The 21083-nt window shown below is 49.8% G+C and overlaps 8 protein-coding genes across 8 annotated transcripts in view; 4 read left to right on the forward strand and 4 right to left on the reverse strand.

Moving 5' to 3' along the window:
• Positions 1–397, reverse strand: part of BT62DRAFT_955592 (uncharacterized protein) — a gene marked incomplete at its 3' end in the record, with an annotated part of 882 nt that extends 485 nt beyond the window's left edge. The window contains exon 1 of the mRNA XM_043188345.1: positions 30–397. Coding sequence (XP_043035078.1) covers positions 30–352 — 323 coding nt within the window. The 5' untranslated portion in view covers positions 353–397. The remainder of the gene's footprint in view (positions 1–29) is intronic.
• A 5338-nt stretch (positions 398–5735) lies between these two features.
• BT62DRAFT_1011383 (uncharacterized protein) lies at positions 5736–6477 on the forward strand (the record flags this gene model as incomplete). The annotated part of the gene is made up of 4 exons (XM_043177779.1): positions 5736–5869; positions 5925–5960; positions 6015–6071; positions 6126–6477. The coding sequence occupies 4 exons, from the start codon at positions 5736–5738 to the stop codon at positions 6475–6477; spliced, it is 579 nt and encodes a 192-aa protein (XP_043035079.1).
• A 761-nt stretch (positions 6478–7238) lies between these two features.
• Positions 7239–8737, reverse strand: BT62DRAFT_974452 (alpha/beta-hydrolase). Its single transcript, XM_043189160.1, has 9 exons — positions 8622–8737; positions 8507–8570; positions 8353–8453; positions 8180–8298; positions 8089–8123; positions 7969–8039; positions 7842–7907; positions 7483–7780; positions 7239–7434 (listed from the first exon to the last, which is right to left on the reverse strand). The coding sequence occupies exons 1-9, from the start codon at positions 8640–8642 to the stop codon at positions 7355–7357; spliced, it is 855 nt and encodes a 284-aa protein (XP_043035080.1). The 5' UTR covers positions 8643–8737; the 3' UTR covers positions 7239–7354.
• Positions 8738–8965: 228 nt separating this feature from the next.
• BT62DRAFT_936891 (uncharacterized protein) lies at positions 8966–11398 on the forward strand. Its single transcript, XM_043187205.1, has 7 exons — positions 8966–9199; positions 9258–9581; positions 9634–10657; positions 10716–10872; positions 10927–11004; positions 11050–11102; positions 11154–11398. Exons 1-7 carry the CDS (start codon positions 9003–9005, stop codon positions 11211–11213), a joined length of 1893 nt encoding a protein of 630 aa, XP_043035081.1. The 5' UTR covers positions 8966–9002; the 3' UTR covers positions 11214–11398.
• Positions 11399–11473: 75 nt separating this feature from the next.
• On the forward strand, positions 11474–12804 carry BT62DRAFT_474162 (uncharacterized protein). The gene has a single exon (XM_043181080.1). The coding sequence runs from the start codon at positions 11522–11524 to the stop codon at positions 12626–12628; it is 1107 nt and encodes a 368-aa protein (XP_043035082.1). The 5' UTR covers positions 11474–11521; the 3' UTR covers positions 12629–12804.
• Positions 12805–13810: 1006 nt separating this feature from the next.
• BT62DRAFT_936894 (cytochrome P450) lies at positions 13811–16357 on the reverse strand. Its single transcript, XM_043187206.1, has 10 exons — positions 15931–16357; positions 15828–15871; positions 15680–15761; positions 15619–15620; positions 15133–15410; positions 15017–15075; positions 14815–14849; positions 14503–14689; positions 14149–14436; positions 13811–14070 (listed from the first exon to the last, which is right to left on the reverse strand). Exons 1-10 carry the CDS (start codon positions 16270–16272, stop codon positions 13918–13920), a joined length of 1470 nt encoding a protein of 489 aa, XP_043035083.1. The 5' UTR covers positions 16273–16357; the 3' UTR covers positions 13811–13917.
• Positions 16358–16953: 596 nt separating this feature from the next.
• On the forward strand, positions 16954–17490 carry BT62DRAFT_907892 (uncharacterized protein; the record flags this gene model as incomplete). The annotated part of the gene is made up of 1 exon (XM_043183683.1): positions 16954–17490. A coding segment is annotated over one exon (537 nt), but the record flags the coding sequence as incomplete, so codon positions are not given.
• A 282-nt stretch (positions 17491–17772) lies between these two features.
• On the reverse strand, positions 17773–20292 carry BT62DRAFT_923187 (P-loop containing nucleoside triphosphate hydrolase protein; the record flags this gene model as incomplete). Its single annotated transcript, XM_043184479.1, has 11 exons — positions 17773–17881; positions 17939–18127; positions 18183–18710; positions 18765–19012; positions 19071–19192; positions 19249–19368; positions 19416–19444; positions 19472–19635; positions 19745–19829; positions 19884–19990; positions 20041–20292. The coding sequence occupies 11 exons, from the start codon at positions 20290–20292 to the stop codon at positions 17773–17775; spliced, it is 1953 nt and encodes a 650-aa protein (XP_043035085.1).
• Positions 20293–21083: the final 791 nt, after the last annotated feature.

Here is a 21083-nt window from a genome sequence, read left to right on the forward strand (position 1 = left end):
GGGGGGGGGGGGGTTGAAGAACAACTCACGATCCAAACAAGGATGTCTTCCTGAGATACTTGGACATAGCCTGGGACACCTTCCCGGCGGGCCGAACGAACGACACGGTTCCGAGCGACTCGTCGTGCAGGAAATCGAGCACGACGATGGGGTCTTGCGTGAAGGGCAGAGTGTCCCGGTGGCGGGACGCTCGGCGGTGCATGTTGTAGATCATAGTCGTCGGCGTTTGGGTTGGGGACGACGCGGGACGCGCCACGCGGAAGAAGAGTCGGTCGTAGATGTCGTCAAAGTCGGAGCCGGTGTTGGAGCCGGTCCTGTCTTCCAGAATGTACGGTAGGGGTCCTCGTTGCATAGTGCGTGGGGGAAGTGAGGGAAGGTGTTGAGGTGGAGGGGGGAGGGCGGGGGGGGTGGGGGCTTGCAAAACCCAAGCGAACGATGATGACCTTTTATACCTGGCGTAAGAAAAAGCGAAGAATCCAAATACGTAAAGATTCGAGGGCGCAGCGTATTTATAACAAAGGACCCTCACCCAGGCATCATTGACCCAAGAAGCAGATCAAGATTTGTTTTTGGCGTCAATTGGACTAGTTCGTTTCGGGAACGAATTCAGTTAACACGTTCACGGCAACCAACCGGCACTGCCTCGTGTAGGCTTCAAACCATCGTAGAGAGTAGAGAGAGAAGCAAGCAGATAAGGGACTCTAAAGCGGAATAGAACGGCCGGCCTTTGTCATCGGTACGGTGTACGCGTATAACAAGGGGAGGAGGACCCACTCGCTGCCAGTGATTCCAATCGAACGTGAAGTGGGAAATGGAAGGGGCTTCGGGAATCCGGAATCCGGCCACTAAGATAAGAACTGTTAAGATAGCACAGACAAACCAAAACCCGCGTAAACGTCCAACGTCGACCCCCAAGCAGATTAGTCCAACACGATGAAATGCTATATATTAGCAGAAAATCAGGAGTCACAAGTTGTGGCGATCCCGAAACCGGCAGACCGGAACAAGTTACGTGGAGAGTAATATGAAGTGGCGTCTTGCAGCCCCATCCAAGGCGCAATATTGCACACATGACTTGCAACATAACATTGAAGCACCCAAAGCTTTCACGAGGACCACTTCGGTGACTTGCAGAACTGTTCCGAGTGGCGAAGAACTGAACGAAACCCTTGCGGTCACAGATCATCACCTGGACAGAGAGCCTCGGTCGGTTGAAAAGAGCTCAACCTATCCCTCCTGGCGCAACTGAATCGAGAAACGATGTTTCCTTTCTCCGAGGTTAGCAACCAAGCAACGCATGACATGACATTCATGCAAGCCGAGTCTATTTAGACCGGGGATGGGAACGCCTAGACCAGGACCCAATTTTAGTGACAATATCGCAATCATCAATGGAGAACGACAACGAGCCGCCCCTTGCTTCTAGTCGTACGACACGTCAATATCCTGGGGACGTGCATACACATGTCGTGATCTTGCCTCACCGCGACCTCAGCTGACAAGCGTCCCACCACCAATATGTGACGCGACCGCTGGGTCCTGTGATCCTCATCTCCTAGAATGGGCCCCGAAGGTGACGCGTTGCCCACCGAACACTTATAATCAGGGTCCCCCGGCGATAACGCGAAGGAGAATAAACAATGCGTTCCCACCCACCCACTCCTGAGGGCTAATTTGTACAGGTTCTCGAGATGGGATGTGAAAATCAATGGAAGCTAATTTTGAGGGGGGGATCTGTATGTAAAATGAAATGAAATGGGGGCGGCGGCCTCCCTCGATCGATCAGCATCCCAGGAAGAGAAGAGAAGGGCCCTGGGGAGTGCGCGCAGAATACAGCTCTGTGGTATGCCATCCGTCAGACAAGGACGCTGTCATACCAACGCATACTATCACCATCCGAAGAGGGTGGACAAACGCGGTGATGTGAACGTCTACCGGACCGGGTCCCTTTTTTCCTACACCCACAAGTCTTCATTTCGGATAACTTGTGACACTTTCATTTGCTACGCCGGCTCAGTGATGCGGATGGAACTGGACCGACTCTGAATTGGCTCCATAGTAAAAACAGGACAAACCTGCCTGCCTGGAAAGCTCGACCATACTCGCAGTATTCTATCAGACGTCCTAGGGAAGGTGAGAACGAATGTCAGATATTTGGAAAAACGAAAAGTGGCACACCGAAAACACGCGTTGGGCTGGGGGACTTGTTGGTTCCTTTCACTCCTGGATTGATTGATAGGTCAGAGGGTCTAGGTCGGAAGATAACGATTTTTGCAGCCTTGCTCGAAGGGAGGGTTGAAGATATCCTTAAAAGGATTATGCGACGCCACAGGATGTCGGCCATGTATGAATTCAGACCTCGGGGCCCATACATTTGAAAGAACTCGTCACGGCGATTTGCGGGTTCTTCACAGCTCTCTCGGGAAAAAAGTTGACTGATCCGACCAATACGAGGTTGCTGAATCCTGCAATTTTGCGTCTTTTCTCATATTCTTGAGGTAATAATGCCTCAGGTACCTGGGGTTGCAGCGCGTAAATTTGTACAGAGAAGATGCAATAGGATGCAATTGACGACACCGGACATTAAAACATCAGCCGTTTCCTAGGCACAGGCAATCAGATCCTGACATATCAGATACGGACAAATCTAAAAGTAATGTTAGCGCTTCGAAGAAATATCAAGAGAATAAACTCACTGCAACCTTGACATACATCTTGGACTCTTATCGCGTATCACGGAACGCCGCGGCTACGAATTGTCCCCACGATATCGATACGTTCCGCACGGACCTCCACACCAGGATATGAACTTTGTTCATAGCTAGTAGCAGGACGAGTAGAAGTCCCTTTAAAGGCGCGTAACTGGTCCGGCGTTCATTAATATCAGCTATACGAGGAATGAGAAATGAAACAATGATCGTAGATAAAGCATTTCGTACCTGAAAGATAAGGATTCCTGTATGACGCGCGCGACTGCCACGGTAGGTGTCGTAAGCTTCCGTTCTTTACTTGACTTTGCGGGCGTTTTCCGACCGACCTTGGCAAAACCCAGTATACACCCGAGCACCTGGAAATGAATGAATGGATTAGTGCTTGCCAGAGTCATCGATAGGGAAAAAGAACAAGGAAAGACCATCCGATGAATGCACAAAGATAGCATTCTTATACAGACTCACAGCGGATAAAAGTGGGGCTGCGATGGTCACCGACATTGCAAAGCTAAATTGTAACCGCGAAATCCGAGACTCACCAATTACACAAAACACAGACCGGCTATTATACGGTCAAGCTATGATATAACATGCCTACACACTCCTTTTCCAAAAAGGACGTTGAGACAGGAGACAGTAGAAATTAAGCAGCTTCCAAGAATTAGCACCTGCTTATGACGTTTGATATTCATATGAATGCCGTAAGTAGATTCTTTCAACTCATATCTGAAAAGATGATCACTATTATGAATGCCCTGCCCGACCTGAATGAATGAAAAGAAAACGCACAAAGCCGAACGACGAGTCGCGGGTCCAACCTCTCCGGATACGCGGATTAGAGTTCAGGATGTCTAGATTTCGACCATTGCAACCGGCATCTGTTCAGACTGCACAGGTGGAGGCCTCGTGTTTTCATGCGGAGCCTATGTATCCTAGCCCTTCCAATAGGACAGTAACGAGTACAATCAACGGAGCCCTTGCCGGGATGTCTGCATCGTCTTATGACTATACACATCAGCCCGTAGCAGCCTGCTCCCCAAAGCGTTAGCGCGTGATAATCAGATGAACCGTCCGCGCGCGCACCTGCCACCATCTGACCGCTGGCGCGGGACCGTATGAAAAGAATGGAAGTTACGAGTCTTGGGACCCCTCCACCCTGCTTCTTTCTTCGCGGGCGAGGTAAACGGAGCCCTGTTGGGATAACAAACCAGACCGAAGATCGGTGCGGTCTGGCGCGTCCTCAAATACCCAAGGAAGCTAAATCAAAGGGTAAATATTACGAACTGGTTCTCGACGCACTCACCGTTGCTGCGATCCGGAAAGTTCCACAGTACGTCGCCAAAAGGCCCTTCTGAAGCGAAAGTTTGTAGCCCTGATCACTGCGAGGTCATGAGACGCGATACCGATACCGGCATTGTTGCTCCTTGCCCTTGTCGACATGATGGCCGTCGTGGTTAAGGTTGGGCGCGTCAAGATCGAGACCAAAAATAATTGTTATTTCAGCCCAAATCATGGTGCCGAAATGCCGCTAGTCATTTGTGCATGCCTGCGATCGTTCCTAAATTGAACCAGGCGAATGTTCCGAATACGTCTGTCTGTCTTACTCAAAGCTTTACAGACACTGGCTTATATCTGGTCCTCTTAATGCTATTCCCCCAAGCAGATATTCCCTGGTGACAATGTTGCCCTTACAGACATCAGCTCTCGGATCTGGTTCTGTGAAATATAGTTCTCAACTACTGGCGGCCTTGCCTAATCTAATCGCCTTACCCCAGTCGGAGCAACGACGTCCCAACCGTTTGCTTTTAAATGCCTTATCACCAGGAAATCTATCCTCTGATTGCATTCGACCACCCCTCCAGAAAATCCCTGCTTTTTCCGTGTTTGTGATGGATACAGAACTATCGCTCGGAATAAAAAGCTCTCAAGAGCGGGGAGGAAGACTCATTCATTCCTTTGCGAGCCTCGAAACGTTATCATGAAATATGTATTTGCTGCTATCACATTGGCATTTGTCCCATCGGTGTCGGCGCATTCCATTTTCCAGGTTCACGGTCTAGTCTCGCCGCATCATAATCCCCTGTATGCCGACCATGGACTAATAAATATTCTCTAAAGGCGTCTCTGCAGGTCATCCTTGCACCTGACCACGACACTGTATGTACTAGCGTCTCGACCGCCGTCTTCGAATTCGCTAGCCAATACCCGAGATGATAATAATCAATTCGTTATTCTTTGCTTGATCCCGAGCACAAAAATATACTCGGTTTCTCCAAGACGTAATCTGTAACGGCTGCCATGTCAGCGATCACTCTTCCCACCAGATCGACCACCACCATCGAACGGTACAACACAAGCTCTCGAGGGGCGCTGACTTTGTTGACCTTATTGACTCCAGCCACAGGGGGCCCCGTCATGTCATGTCATAACCTATAAGAAGCGGTCTCTCATCCTCATCCTCGGCTTTCCCGGGTGCACAGTTTTATATGAGCTGGTTCCAGCGCTCCCTCCTCATGATATAGCAGCAGTTGAATTTTAATTGAGCGCAGATGGATGTGGCTCAGCTTGAAATCGCCCCCTACCGCCAGTTTCCCCGGGCGCAAGCTTACGCAGGCATGTAGCCCATTCTACCTGTCCGCCAGAGTGCAGAGTGTACTAATCCGGTTCTTTGTGCCAAGGAAGGTTCTGACCCAAACAAAAACATCCACTGGCTATACCATTCCTGGTCAGTGGTCAGTCCCCAGTTCCCTCAGCCCCGGAAATTGACTGGCACTATTCTGGGACCACGTGCTAGCGTCAGAGCAGTTTTCAGAGTGCAACAAATCATAATTCACTGGCATATGAGAATCATCCGCGCGTCATTAAGAAAGATTTATAATTTAGGCAAGGATGATGATGAGTGGCAGGCATCAAAATAAAACTGAGTCATGCGGCGGAGGAGCTAGCGAGGTCAGCGTCGGACTGGTACGGTGGGACAGAGGAGTGATCAGTGATCCATGAAGCGCTTCCAGGGGCATAATCGTCATGGCCGCGGGGGCCTTTCGCGCTGAGGGGAGGGGAAATCTCTCGTCTCCTGACTTGCCATTAGGTGGCCAACTCGATTTCGCAATCAAAGGCGGCGGCGTTGATGGTGGTGCAGAGCGAGTCAGCACAGCTGGGTCAATGACAGACAGATCTCTCCTTGCGCCTCGACTGTATCTTCTTTTTACGCAGCATAGGAAGAACACGATGCGGATCACCGACCGCTAAGTAAGCCTGAGCCCAGACCAGAAGAAACCGGAAATCCCTGACTGCCAATCGTAGACCCAATGACGATAGCCCCCCCCCCCACTTAGATTTTGGGCAGGAAATCTCGTTCTGGTGCGCTTCACTGTACGAATTCGGTATATGAAAGTGTGGAGATCGGTGGCATAGGCGACCTCCTTCGAGACATACTCTGAATAGACAGCAATTCGTGGCCGCCGGCGGTATAAACGTAAACCGGCTTGCTCGAGGCGCTTGCATGGGAGGTGCTACCCCCAGAGCTGCTGCCCTCCCCCTTCCCCTTACGAGATGGTGGCGCACGCACGCTATCAGAAGCAGGAAGAAAGGCTGCAGTGGGTGGGGCATTAGAGGGAGATGCCATTGGCGGAATGTTGCTGATGGCGATGGTGGAGAAACCAGGCAAGGAGCACAGATGTCCGAGCAGCACGAGGACCTACCTACCTACCTATTCGAGCAGTGCCTTCGATCCATGATCCCACAGCAAAAAAATTCGTTTCAGTGATGATGAGAATTACCTACCGTTACGTGCGACAAAATTGTTTATTGTCCGTAGATAAAAGAACCATCGACCAAATTCACAGCCCATCAAAAGATCCAACATCTAGGAACTCGGTGTTCATCGCCATCAAAATGGAGAACACAGCGATACGGGGGAACACAGCAGAATAGTAAAAAGTAAAATAACCTGGAGTAGAAAACAAGCGCTGCCCGTTCCGGGTGGTAGGAAGCTCAATTAGTACCTTTGCAATTAATTGTATTCGATACTATATGTCCATCATTGGAGTCCCCCCCCTTTTGTTTCCAAACTGCCGTGGATTAAGCTTTAGCATATATTGATTCACTAGGGGATAGACAATAACGGGGAAACGAAGCCGCCAGCGTACCTAGGAAGATTTGATGATACGGGCGGAAGAATACAAAACCCATGGAGCGTGCCGATCTGAGCGCTACCATAAGGGAATCTGTATATTACAGACCCCACATGCTGGATTGTTTCGCCAAGTGGGGCGGTGTTGATGTTGATGATCGTACACGCGGATCTGCTTACTCTCAAAAGGGCCACGCAGGCGAGGTTATCAGTGGAGCACACTGAATCATCCCGGTATGGAATCTTGAAAGGCGCAACTGTATCGCACGAGCCGAAACAAAGATGTGAACGAGTCGGTCCACGCGTTCATGTATAGGCAAGCGCGCCGTTCCTTGTGTACAACATCAAGAGTAGACGTTTGAACTGACTCTTCCAAGCGAATCGTTCACGAAGTAAAGGGAACTATGCATGAGGCACTTGGCCGCACTTCATTCATGTCAATTGATCACATTGCTGGATATAAGAAAACAGAGACTCGGATTGTCTGATATCATGAAAGCGTAAAACGTCGTCAACTCGTTATGGTGTCATCTAAAGACCGGAGGAAGCGGTCCACAGCAGACCAGTAACCTGGCTGAATGTTCATCTCCCCTAAAGTACTGCTTAGAACTCGTCAAAGGAGTAACTACAGATCCGCACCATGGTGGCCTCGGGGAAAGGGTTGAAATTTATCCCTTAGTGGAGGGTTGTCCTTTACACCCAAGCCTGACGAACGTCGACGGGCGAGAGCCCATAGCTCGCGCATGTGCCTCTTGGGAACGACTTCGTCTCGTTCACCATGGAGCATCAGTATGGGAGTCGTCCTGGGGATGGAGGATATCTTGGACGCTGAATCCCATTTCTGGTGTACGAAAAAGGAAAAGAAACGAATCCAAGGAAGGTCACGAGCAACGGTTCGTATAGAGAGAAAGGTGTTTTCCACGATGAGCGCTTGAACCTATTTCATGAAAATTGATAGGGGATATTGAGGGTAACAGTTTAGATGGGTGAATGCTGACCTTTGTCGGGTTTCGGCTGACCAGATCTATGGCTACAGCACCTCCTAAGGAGTGGCCGTGCAGAACCTTTTGAATAATAGTAGTTGATAATAAGATCAACTCCGCGCAAAGAAAGATAGACGCGCACTATTGGCACAGAAGATAGCTGTGGATCAGCCAGAACGAAGTCTAGAGCAGCTTGTGCATCCCGGCGTAGACCTGAGGCCGTTCAGATTACGCACAGGTGAGGCCGTGATGTTTACCTTACCTCGCTCCGTGGGTACCCCTTTGGAACTTCCGTAGCTGAAAACAGGTAGTGTTAATGTGCTATAGGATGAAGCGGCCAACGTTTGGCGCACCCTCGATACGATACCATCAGAACGTTACACTTTAAGCTATGGAAACCTTGGGCGCAGGGCGTGTGTTGCCATACATGATACCCATTTCCGTGGAACAAAATAACAGTAGCTTGTGGCGACTAGAAGCGATTAAGTCAGTAGAAGCATACGGAACTATGGTTTCCATATATTACCGGGTTATGAGCTGCTCGAATCAGGTAGCATTTCAATACCACATTGTCGGATGTCACCAAATCCACCTCCGAACCAAAATGCGGAGGAGAAAACTCAGCATCTGTGAAAGGCGATAACATTAATAGGCGTGCACGTATCATATTGGACGCATACATCGCTCTTCCTCAGAATCGAACGCAGCTGGGTAGACACAAAAATACTGTCCGTAACAAAGAAGCTGGAAATAGCTTTCAGCGGATGAATAGTATGGACACTAAAATCATCGTACATTTCTCCAGAAGGAAGGCATTGACCTCGCATGCGATCCTTGGAGTCAGAAAGTGCCCAGATACCAGCTGCAGGTGGTGGAACAAAGTAAAGGTACGACACGACGTTCGCGGTCGTCCTGTGAGTCCCGTGATCACAGCTGCGACGGATTAAGTATTTTCGGGCCAAATGGCTTCGACCCTTCCGGCAATCAAATTTACCGAAGCCGGCATTAAATCTTACACGTCACCGGCATTCTTGCCGGCTAAAACGATCCCCTTTTTGGTTCCGTTTCGGGGCTGTTCCAGGGTAAATTCTGATGTTATCATCAGGCCCGAATGCATTTTTGCCGCAAAAGTACATCTTCTGGGAACGTCGATGAGCACGCGTCTTCTGCTTCATAATGTTCGTTTCTCCTCTCCTAGACCGCCCTGCGGGCAATGGCGGCGCTGTGGATGTTACAGGTCCAGCGGTGAAGGTGCCCTACAACGCTGACGAGGCTCTAGACGACATTCCAGCCATCGCGCGCGCCCTGGACCTTTTTCTCGCGTCGCAGATGGTGGAGTCGGAGGATTACTGCTCTAGTGGCGACCCCAACAGGTGCGCGTATTTGGTCGTGGTCCTCTCTCTCCGCGCTGTGCTGAACAACAGCGTCCAGGGAACGTATGTATTTCTGCATTGGGTACGGACTCATCCAATGCATAAAGGCAGTAATGTCCTACGACGACGACGACATTGTGGCTGCAATTGGACACGCAAGGCATGCTACGACGGTGGCTTCGAAGCACCGTAAGGTGTCGTCATTCACCTCGAAGCTCGCTGGCTACGTCGTTCCTTCCCTTCATACGACTGGCATCAGTCTCATTCAGAGTATGACCCCGGTCGAGCGCCATGCAGAGCTCATTTACGCGGAGAGCATCTTCGAAAAGTCCATGCTGGCGGTCATCTACTCGGGAGATTGGCTGGCATTTGCCAAAGAGGCGTGAGTGCCAGTCAGTCAGAACTACAAATCCGACGACATTCGTTCGTTACAGAATTAATATGCGCACCTCGCTTAGCATTTACCGGTTGCTGTACAAGTATATCAAGAGCGTGGATGATGCCTCACCAAACGGTTATGACGACGCTATTGACGAGCACTTCCGTACAGGCGTCTACCTAGGTGCTGGGGTCGGCATGCTCGTTCTCAGTCTTCTGCCATCGAGAGTCATTGCCATCGTTGAAATATTCGGGTATCATGGAGATCGTCATGAAGCCCTTGCGATTCTTGCCAAAGCAGGCGGCTGGACTCGAGATTCAGACGAACCGACCATCCCTGCATCTAAGGAAGGCCTTCGTCGGCCGTTTTGCGACATGACTCTCGTCGTCTTCCACCTCATCCTCTCTAGCTTCACTTTTGAAGGAGTTGACGTTCGTATGGCGGACAAGATCATTCGCTGGCACGCGAAACGGTATCCGAACGGGGTTTTTTTCCTCTTCGGTTCTGGCAGGCTGGCGCTGGTGCAGTCGCGGCCCGAAGAAGCTCTTAAGTATTATGCGCGGGCCATCGAGGTGCAGTCGCAGTACCGTACACTGCATCACATCAGCTTTTGGGAGATGGCTATAGCGAATCTCGCGTTGTGGGATATCAAGGCCAGTTTGGGGTGCTGGACGGAATTGGAAAGGGAAGCGACATGGTCGAAAGCGATATACGCATACGGGATGGCGGTGTGTCTTTTGGAGACGGGTGGAGACGCGAGACGGCTTATGGAGAAAGTCCCGGATTTACGACAGAAGATTGCGGGGAAGAGTATCCCGCTGGAGAAGCTCGTTGCAAGGAAGGCGCGCAAGTTTCTCTCGCAGGATTATCTTGCGCTTCCAGCGCTGGAGATGGCGTATCAATTTCTCGCTATCGCACATGCGCCGAGGGAGGTCGTGGTGACGAAGATGCTGGTCGAGGTCAAGGCTTGCCTGCAGAGCCTTCGAAGCAAGGACAAGAAGAGGACGCCGGGATATTGGGATGATTTCTGCCTGGCGAAATTTCTGGAGGGCGTTTGTATGAGATACGTTGCTTACCCAGTTGGGTCTCTCTGTCTATATCGGCATGTTTGGTGATTGATTTTTTCCCTTGTGATAGGATCCCGATGTTATACTTCCTCCGAACGCTCCTTCGGTTGATGATCTAGCGGGAATGTCTCAAGACGAAGCTGCCATCACTTCGATATCGGCATTCGAAGCTGTTTTTGAGGCTGGACCAAATATCGAGCTGGATCACCACATTGTTTACTATGCTCGTATGTCGTTTTCGTTGGCTCTTGGTAATATAATATTGACTGGTTCTCATGCAGATTATGAGCTCGGACGCTTGTTGGCGTGTCAGGGTAAGGACGACGAAGCTCGGAAACAATTCAATCTCGTTCTTTCGGGTGCGTGTCGCTTCATGTTACAGGGACTCATTGACGCTTCTTCAGGTAAACATCTCGAGGTTGGGCCGTCAGGGAAGAAGGGGAAGTACAGCATGGAGGTCGGTCGTTTTGCTTTGTTCCGATGTATGTTGCGATTAATGCTTTCTCAGAATGCTTTGCATATGCGGGCGCATGCTGCCCAGGAGGCGTTGGGTAAGAGAGCGCTGTGATGCTTTCATAGCATTATTATATCCCAAGGATTATGTGCGTTGTCTAGATAAGCTCATGGCATTAGGGGGATAATGACAGCTGAGTTGGTGCATGGCCTGTATCGTTGAAGCTGGTGTTGTAAGATGTGGGCAGTAGCTCGGTAAAGTAGCTCGGTACTGCGAATGATGTGACGTGACCAGCAGCCCAACTTGATCTCCTTGGCTTGGCCCGGGAACGGACCGGCCAATCCGGGCACGTGCATTTGGCGTGAATTCGACATGAAACCACCATCGCTCGTAGCAACCGCCAAGGCCATCGTTGGGTAGTCATGGCGCAAACACTACCCCTGGAGCTCATTGAACACATTACCGACGAATTCCGTCCGGATATCGAAACTCTTCGCTCATCCTCGCTCATTTCGAAACAGTGGACCGTCCCCGCTCAACAACGTCTTTTCTCCCGCGTCTCCATTTTTCCAGAGCTCGTTCGAGCTGTTCCTTCTACTATAGACTTTCCTAGCTCGGAAGACTGCGCAGGGTATCCATTTCCCCAGTATGTCATGGATGGTAGCATAGACAAGTTCAGGGAGCTGCTGGAACAAGCGCCGCATCTTGCAGATTTCGTACAGGAGCTTCATCTCGGAACGCTCAAAAGGCGTGCAGCACATGTGTCTTACTATTACAACTCGGAGGAGGTTCTTGACGGGGCGTTTACTCGGGCGAGCGAGATCGTCGTCCGCTTTTGGAATCTTGGGAGCATGTCTCTATCTTTTGCGGAGGACTACGACTGGGAGAAGCTGGCGTTCATGCACGAGTCCCTCTTCCATGCGGTGGGCTCTTTAAGGCTGCGTTATCTCAAGATAGGCCATGTTACGTTCCCGACACGATCACAATTTATTGAACTCCTTGGCAACTGTGTTGCTCTGCAAGTTCTGATCATCGACTACGTCAAAATCGGCGCTGATGCTGACAGCGAGACTCGTCAGGATGCTGTAGAAAAACTTGGGCCGAGGTTAACGGAGCTCGCCGTGCATGCCGAGCCGCAGTCATTGAGCCAGATCATCCAAGCATTCATTTTGCCCTCATCTCCTGTCGACGTGTCTTCTCTGCTCCGTCTTTCGCTTTGGTGTCAATACCCTAAGGAACGGACCTATCAGCTCATCAGTCCGACCTGTTCACTACTTTGCAAAGCGCAGTGTCTGCAACATCTACGGCTCTTCACGTCTCTTGCCGGTACGATTTCTCTCTCCTGCGGTGTAGCTCTTTCCATGACTCACCCCCCACCAACCTTCCAGGCCCGCTATATCAATACGTGGATCCCGCCAGCCTGCAAACACTATATGTCTGCGACCAGCTCTCTCGATTGTCTTCCACGCTTTTCTGGCTCACGGAGAGTCTCGAAGACGGGAGTAGCTCAGAGTCTGGGCTGGCACTGACCGAGCTGTCTGTCGATATCTGCAACACCCAATTCTACCCTTCCGAAAACCTTTTCACCGATAAGACTGCTTGGGCTCATCTGGGTATGGCCCTGGAACAACATGCCCGCCTGTTACGCTCGGTGGTGATCCGCAGCAAGAATGTCTCTCTATCCGGGTTCCGTAGGGGAAGCATGTATAGATCGGCCGATGCGAGAGATGCGCTAGGCATGCGCTGGAGAGAGCGCGTCATGGTGCGGTTCATTCAATACCTGACGGGAAAGGAAGTGCCGTATTCTGGTGAGGGTGTTTTGTCATGTTCTCAACCGTCAAGGCTTGATTGTGATATCAGGTTCTCACTGTGAAGACTTTTATGAGCGTGACTACGAGAAGCCGGACATTGATGACTGGCTGCGTAACTGGGAGATCAAAGAGCGTCCCGAGGAAGAAAACTAGAAGGAGGGTGCGTACCTATCCCATATATCCGTCGCTGGGCGACGAATTAATGACAATTCTATTAGGGGCACCTAAGGGGTTGCCGGAAAACTGTGGATACTACATTAGTCTCCCGTACCAAGGACTTTATATTACTATATTCGTCATCCAGATTGAACCAACAGGCTGTCTGGGATTGGATCACGCTCGCCTTTCCCTCAGGGGAGTCTTTTCGCCGACCTCCATCGGACAGGGCAAGCGTCACCGGCAGGTATCAAAGAATATAAGAGAAATGCTCTGATCACGACAGAGAGCTGGCCTCATAATTATTATAAGTTCACTCACCTTGAGCTCAAACGTCTCTCTTGGACACCAAACTCCGTCCGATTTTCCCTTTCTATTCTCAGTTACATAGTGCTTCTACGATATCTCTTCTCAGTGGTAATCAAGCAGTACCGACCAGGCCTGAGGATGCTACCAAAGGTATGGGAAGAGCAGTATCCTAGAGACCCCATTGTGCAGCCTTGGACCTAGTTCGGCGACGGAGGGACGACGCCTTTTTGTCAAAGTTAGCGCCTCACCTTCAGGTAATAATACATCTACGGCCATGATCCAACTGGTAGATAAACAAAGTGATGAGGCCTACTACAAGTAATCCTCTCTTTTCAAATTGCATTATGTAACGGAGGAACGTTCAATTCCACAACGTCCTCCCGCGCGCGAGGTCGGAAACAACATTGTGCTAAACTTAAAAACTCAGTCTTACAAGGCTCGACAGTTACTCATATATTGAAGAGAGACCACGTTTCAGGTCTAGTTTACTCACTAAAAATACATCCACCGCATAGATACATCATAATATCTTTTTGCTAGTCTTATGCTCTCCTCACCCTCAAGGGAACCTTCGCGCCCTCTTCATCACCGACTTTCGGTCTAGGCAAAATACTCCCCCTATACTTCCCAATAACAGGATCACTTCCACCGGGGAATTCGAAAGCAAAGTTCCGCACAATGACAAAGAGCGCGGCCTAGAAAGAGAAACAAACCCAAGATAATCCTCAGCAAAAAGGTGGCCAGCTCTTCCTCAAGAGAAATAAGACTCCAACCTTGAATTCAGTCAACGCGAACGTCTTCCCGAGACATGTCCTAGGTCCGTCTACGAACGTCAGAAGGTGTCGGTGACCCTGGATCTCCTTCGCTCGCGGTGCACTGTCTTCCAACCATCTCTCCGGTTTGAACTCCTTCGCATCAGGGCCCCAGAACTGCTCTGATCTGTTCAGCGTCCGAATGGGGGTAGTGATGACCGTTCCCTTGGCGATGAATAGACTGTTAACGGTCTTTCCGGCCTTTGTTACTACGGGTGTAGCGAGAGGAAGGACGTCGTCTTCCGCTGCCTGCGTAAAGGAAAGGGTGAGGTGAGGGGAACTCTAAGTACGCCGGGGGATAGGACGGATACGCACCATCCTCGTAGTCTCGAACACAGGTGGGTGCATTCGTAGGATTTCGTGCACAACCGCGTCGAGGTATGGAAGGCTCGAGTTGAGCTGGTCCCACGACGGATCGGAGTTGCCAAATTGCAGTAGCTCTGCGCGGAGCTTGTTTTGGATGTCAAGGTTCTTGCACAGCTCGATGAGGGCCCACTGCAGACTCTTATCAGATCCCATTTGATAGACGATAAGATAAGGGAGAGCGCACGTACCGTAAGACTGACTGGACGAGAGAATATTTTCAATAAACGAGATAACAGAGTCTTGTAGGAGGAGGATCATGACTTACTACTCGTCGTTTCGTAACCTGAAATGCTCAGCTTTCAGAACCCAACGAATATGTCTGCGATACTCACCCGCTAGTAACAACAAGTTCTAGAGATAACATTATGAGCAGGAAAAACGAGAATAGGAATATCTCAAGTACCATCTGCCACGCAAACTATTATCAGCAAGAAGGTTCATATATGCAGGATTGATATGATACCTGAGCTATGATCTCTTCCCGGGACATGTGAACGTCGGCCTCATGTGTCTCGGACTTGACTGTACATAAACGGGGATAAGCTTCCCATCGCAACTCGGGAACAAATCACAACTCACGCAGCAGACCCATCACGGATTTGTCCTCTTCGTTTCCATGCTCCTTGGCCTTGGCAAGGAGCTGGTCGGCGATGTCGGAGAACATACGGTTCATCGCGGCTAGAGCCTCTTTCTTCTTGGAAGGCAGACGGAGGATGGCAGGAAACATGGTGCTCGCGATGATCATGAAGGCGAAAAAGGGGGCACCGCCGCTCAAGTCGAAGTCGTCGAAAACTTGAGGATGCCCGTCGATGGCGCCGAAGTTGTGGGAGAATCCCGCTATGCCGATGCTATCCATTCTAGATTGGGGGGGCAATGGAATTGAATTGGGTACTGAGTGGTTACGTGGTTGAATGATAAGCCCTCACGAGATACGGTTCATCCTGGGAGGTGGATATCAGTCGCCGGTCATGATTATTGGCCGGTCTCGAATGAACTTACCATTTCTGCACATCTATCGTGGAGGTCCCGTCGCTTGCCTCCAAAAGAACATCCCAAGCAGACGACGTCTAGGTGAAAAATCTGGGAACCTATTCGATGAAATGCAAAAAGTTGTTTGTATATATACCCTGTGAGCCGAGTCATAGAAAACATAGGTCAGATCGCGTATAGCTGCGTTACTGAACGCCGGTGTTAGAAATTTGCGTTGTCTGTATGTTTTTTTCTGGTCAGCACAGAGCCGCCGTACGGCGTGAAAGGAGGGTCGGGTCAATCACCTTCGATGAAGTTCCCCCTCTGCCCAAAGCAAATTTTTCCCAAACTGCGAGCCAAGAAATTCTGATCACATCTCCTAGAAGAAGGGCGAAAAAAAAAACAAACAAGAATTTCAATGAACATGCGAGAGACGGGCGTCTTGACGTATCCAAAGCCCTCCTTGCCATAGAAGTGCGTCACAGCCTTTGGGTCGTAAAGAACCACTCTTGGCTCTCCCAGAAATCCAGGGACGGTAAAGACAGAGCCGTACTCGGATGCCCATTGTTCATACAGGAGCCCTGGGTCCTCGGCATCACGGAGAACGCGAGTGACACCAAAAAGCCAGCTTTGACTCGGAGGCCCGCGCAGTTTGGGGGTAATGCTGCTATGACGATTTGTGGAGATCTTGTAGATTAGAAAAACGCCGACGAGAAACAAGCAGATGTCTGTAGCTGATATTTGGTACATTGTTGCGGTGGAGGGGAGGGTAGGTCGTGGGACCGACAGACGGATATCGTCACCCTTTTTATGTTGGAAACATCGACATGTGCGTCGCACAGCAAGAAAAATGATCCGAGCTCTATTATTAGGTCCCGTCGGCATATCCGTAATCAATTGAAATGGGTGATGAAGCTCCAAGATCTGTATTGGTAACCCACAGCACGCCTCGTTATGGGCGAAGACGCGGGAGGGGCAGGGTCGTGAAGAACCTAGGGTCGAAACTGAGAACCGAGCCAAGCGGGACTGCGAAAATCGATGTATTTGAACTTCTTCTGATGCGTGCGGCTCACAATCTTGTATCTCAGCCGCACTCTGTTCAAAAGGACGTCGACGATGCACAGGAGAAGGCGCTTCCTTGGCTTCGAGATGTTCATTAAGTCATCGTATTTCTCATCATTGACCAGCACCACTCATAATGCATCTACTTTGTTTTTGGCTTCAAGATGTTCAGTAATAGACAATAGTAATGGTGGTTGAATAATCGCAGTTTAAGGGATTCCGAGTCCTATTCCTGCTATGTTAGTACTACTCTTGTGGGTCTGCATAGTTTGACCCCTCTTGGTGTGGTGACTGGTTAAGAATGAGTGATGTTTTTTGGTAGCTTCACTTCATTGCCATTGTTTTATTGCACTCTAAGAGCCATATATAGGAGCATACAAAGTTGAGCAATACTGGGGCCACATCCCAAAATATGAACACTGGGGGATGTGCCCAATCTGTAGAGTCTCTGAAATGATTGAACATATCCTAATGGAATGTCAGACACCCAGAAGACAACAGATCTGGGACCTAATGAAAGAGCTCTGGCACCAGAAGCATGAATTCTGGCCAACACTCTCACTGGGCATGGTCTTGAGCAGCAGCCTGAGAAAATTCAAGAACTTGGGAGCAAAAACAAAGGGTACCAAGCAAGCCTTCTGTATCCTGGTCCCAGAAGCAGCCCTTCTTATATGGAAGCTCCACTGTGAGCAACAAATCAAGAGAGAGGACGATCCTGAGTGCTGCTTCAGCAAAGGTGAAATAGCAGGAAGATGGCCCAGCATGATGAGTCAGTGCTTCCAACAGGACAGAGTCATGACTGATAAGGTCAGATTTGGCTCCAAAGCAGTATGGGAGCAAACCGTTCTCGACACCTGGAAAGATTTAGTCTTCCGAAAGGACGGTGAGAAACTGCCAGATGACTAGATCCAGATGACCGGAGTTTTAGTGGGTACCAGCTCACTGCAACATGCAGAACAGACATGAGACTGAACCCCACACTGTCCTGAAAAGGACGTGCTCTAGAGCATTTCTCCCGGTGGTCCTTTTCTCGTGATGCGGGGTGAGAATCCCTGCTGTCTTTGCCATCTCCGAAAGTGATTTAACTTTGTTAATGGGCTTTCGCCGCAGCACAAAAAAAAGAGCCATCTATAGCCTGAAACAGTGTACGATGGTTATCCGGCAACGACGATTAAGATACACCGAACGTCATACAAACGCGCTAGCTTGTATGTTGTACAACTTGGCATATTCTCCATTCATTTCTACTAACTCCTTGTGGTTTCCCGTCTCCACGATACTTCCGTCCTTCATACATCTAAACCACACATCTGTGAGCCCTCAACCAGGTGTCGCAAAGAAGAAACAAACATACACAATGAGATCTGCACGTTTTGCTAGATGTCCAAACCGATGGGTAACAAAAATCATTGTCTTTCCCTCTCGTGCATCGATGAGGTTGTTGAAAAGTGATGCTTCTCCCTCAGGATCCAAGGCAGAGCTTGGCTCATCCACGACAACAAACTTCACCTTTCCAGACTCAAAACGCATGAATGTTCGGGATCTACAGGCATAGGGGTATATCAGATAATAGGCAAAAGGCAATGAATAAAGCTCACGCCACGATTCTCTGCTTCTCACCACCCGACAGCGTGATGTTCTTCCTCAGCTTCTCCATCTCAACCTGTAGCGGATGCGCCTCGCTCTCTGGAACATCGTGCCCATAAGCCTCGTTCATCGCTGAGAGAATCGTGTCTTTTCCCTCCGTCAGCTTCGCCAAACAGTGCGTCGCTCCCCCAAGCTCGGCCGCGCGATCAATCATCTCCATGTCCTCTACATGCTTGACGAACCCTAAACCGATGTTCTCGCCGAGCGGGACAGGGAAGAGCGAGTGTTCTTGTGTGAGCATGGCTGTGGCCTCACGAAGCTCAGACATTCTGTACTTGGATATTGGCAGGCCATCAGCAGTGAGAGAGTCTGGACCCGATGTTGGATCATATAGGCGCGCGAGGAGCTTGATGACGGTGGATTTACCACTGCCGTTGGCTCCGACGATCACAACGAGTTGTCCGGCTTTGATGGAGAGGTTGATGTTTGACAAGGCAGGCTTGGTGGACTGTGATCCTGGGTAGGAGAAGGACAGGTCACTGAGTTCAGAGGCCACTTAGGTATGACACTGCTGACTGACAGAACTGACCTACCGAAGCTCGAAAGACATTCCTTGTGATTTCTCCGGCGGATAGGACAAACATCCATCGATGAGTTTATTATTGATCTTGTCTGCTTCGTAAATCATCCTCAGCCGTTCGCATCGCTTTCGAAATTTGCTAACATTGCGGAAGAGGCACCGCATTGACCATTCCAAAGATCCAGATGACTGATGCAGGATAGCGATGGAGGATATAGAGAATTTCGATGGTTTCATGATAGCTGCCACTGCGTAGTAAACCTGGAAGGCATAATGTTACTATCTCATTCCTTGAGCACGCAAGGAGTCGATATCATACCATAGGGACATCCCCCATGATGGCTTCAGATATTCTCATTAATGGGTCAGTGCGTCGAGAGTATTGTTGTTCGGCCCAGTCATCAGAGGTGGTTCCGAGTGATGACATCGCCTTCTGATACTCTTAATCAGAAATGGTTGTCAATATTGTGCCTAGAGAGCGAAAATACCGGATATACCTGTGATAATATAACCGACAAGATCGCATCCTAAGACTTCCGACCTGTACCCATCGGTGGCCATCTGCACCAAACTTTTCATTCGCTGGAAGTATTTGTTATCCGTGTAAACGACATGAGCTGTGATCCGTAAATGATTGGACAAAGCAATCAACTTGAAAGCAGACCTTGATCCCACAGCGATCTCCCACTGAAACTGTGATACAAAGGTTTCACGACGCACAGAACCGCGAACAACGGGGATTCCGCTGCACGACAAGACTGCACGATGAGAGCCAGCTCGCTCCCCGTGGTGACTATCTGCTGAAGGAAATCCGCCACATCTTCGAATGCTGTCCACGCGTGTCGGGCAGACACATCGAATTTACTTTTGGCTTCTGTGGTAGACTAAGATGGTATTTTAACGGGTTATCGACAATAACGAAAATACCTTGCGAGGTGGGGACATCGATGCGTAAGCGAGCTAAAACAAACACGTCTGTGAGATGATATAGACGCTTTCCGGAAGCGACTTGCCTTGCATGAGGTGCAGTTGAAAATGTGTCATAACACGGGTTCTCAAAATGGGATGAATACCGTCACTGAACATTTATTCAGTAAACTGTGATAGCAGGTAAGAGCTTCTGGAAGCATACCTAGCCCATGACAGGAGTGCAGCCAGAGCGCTACAACACAGACGTATCGCCACGGCACTCAAGATGGCACCAGAATTCACGGTCCCTGAAACAAGTCCGACCTCAATCTAATAAGGCTATGAGTCATAGAGAGCGTAGTGTACAGAATAGTACATACGATCCGCAAAAGACGACTCGAGAGGTAGAGCAGAACGGCGGATTCTATGCCAGACCAAAACTTTTCCAGGACAAAGAGAATCGACAACATCGGCTCCAAGGTATAAATGTCGATAGCGAGTCGTCGGAAGAGGGGAAGAGCCAGGAGGATATTGTTCCAATTCTTTCGATAATCTCGATGGACGTCGTTTAGCAGCACGACTTTCCATACGCCAAGCTCGACTGTGCGCGTTTCTGGCGTTTCAGTCTTCATCGTGATGAAGAAGCAAGAGGGAATTCTGGTTTGAGGTTCTTCTTATCAGAGCATAAATGACTCGAAAACATACCCTTTAGGAAATCGTAAACGTCAAGTGGTAAGAATCTGGATCGTCCAATCAACCCTTACGGCTCTTGGCGCCGAACGAGTCAGAAGACATTGCCTGAGCGCGCCGGTAATATCCTCACAGAAAGGGTAAGGGATATAAACGTGATGTTCGGGAAGGGGGGGGGAGAGTCAATAACACTGCCACCATCGTGGTGAAGCAATGAAGCTGCGCAAAAGAAATGTGGTTAGCTAGTGCGAATCATGAATCTGCACAAAAGAACATGGCCAGCTGGCGCCAATCTTCACAGCTATTCCGGCACCATTTCAGCCCAGAGTATGACTCGTGTCCTGTGGTGGCTGTGTAGCGGTAACCTAGATTTTTGATAGGTCAGGATAGGAACCCCCCCCCCCCGAAAAATAGGCCAAAGCGGGAGCGTTCACCCAGACGGGAAAGCCGCGCAACCAGGGGCTCATTCCAAAACTGGAGGAAGAGGTAGAGGAAAGAGAATGTTGGGAAGAGGAAGGCAATGGACGAGCATGGATAATCATCGCATGCCTGCTGCATCACGAGAGCACAGCCAAGAAGACTCACACGAACGGCATGTTCGCAAAACCTGTGTTGTCATGACCCCGGGTCAGTCCTGGGTCAGTCAAACAAGAGGTCAGCAAACATTTCTCTGACCTCTATGACCGGGGTCAGTGGGCGTCAAGGAATTTTTATTAAAGACGTAAAGTTGAGT

The sequence above is a fragment of the Guyanagaster necrorhizus genome, assembly GCF_019112545.1.
Source record: "Guyanagaster necrorhizus MCA 3950 unplaced genomic scaffold BT62scaffold_36, whole genome shotgun sequence".
Classification (NCBI taxonomy): Eukaryota; Fungi; Basidiomycota; class Agaricomycetes; order Agaricales; family Physalacriaceae; genus Guyanagaster; species Guyanagaster necrorhizus.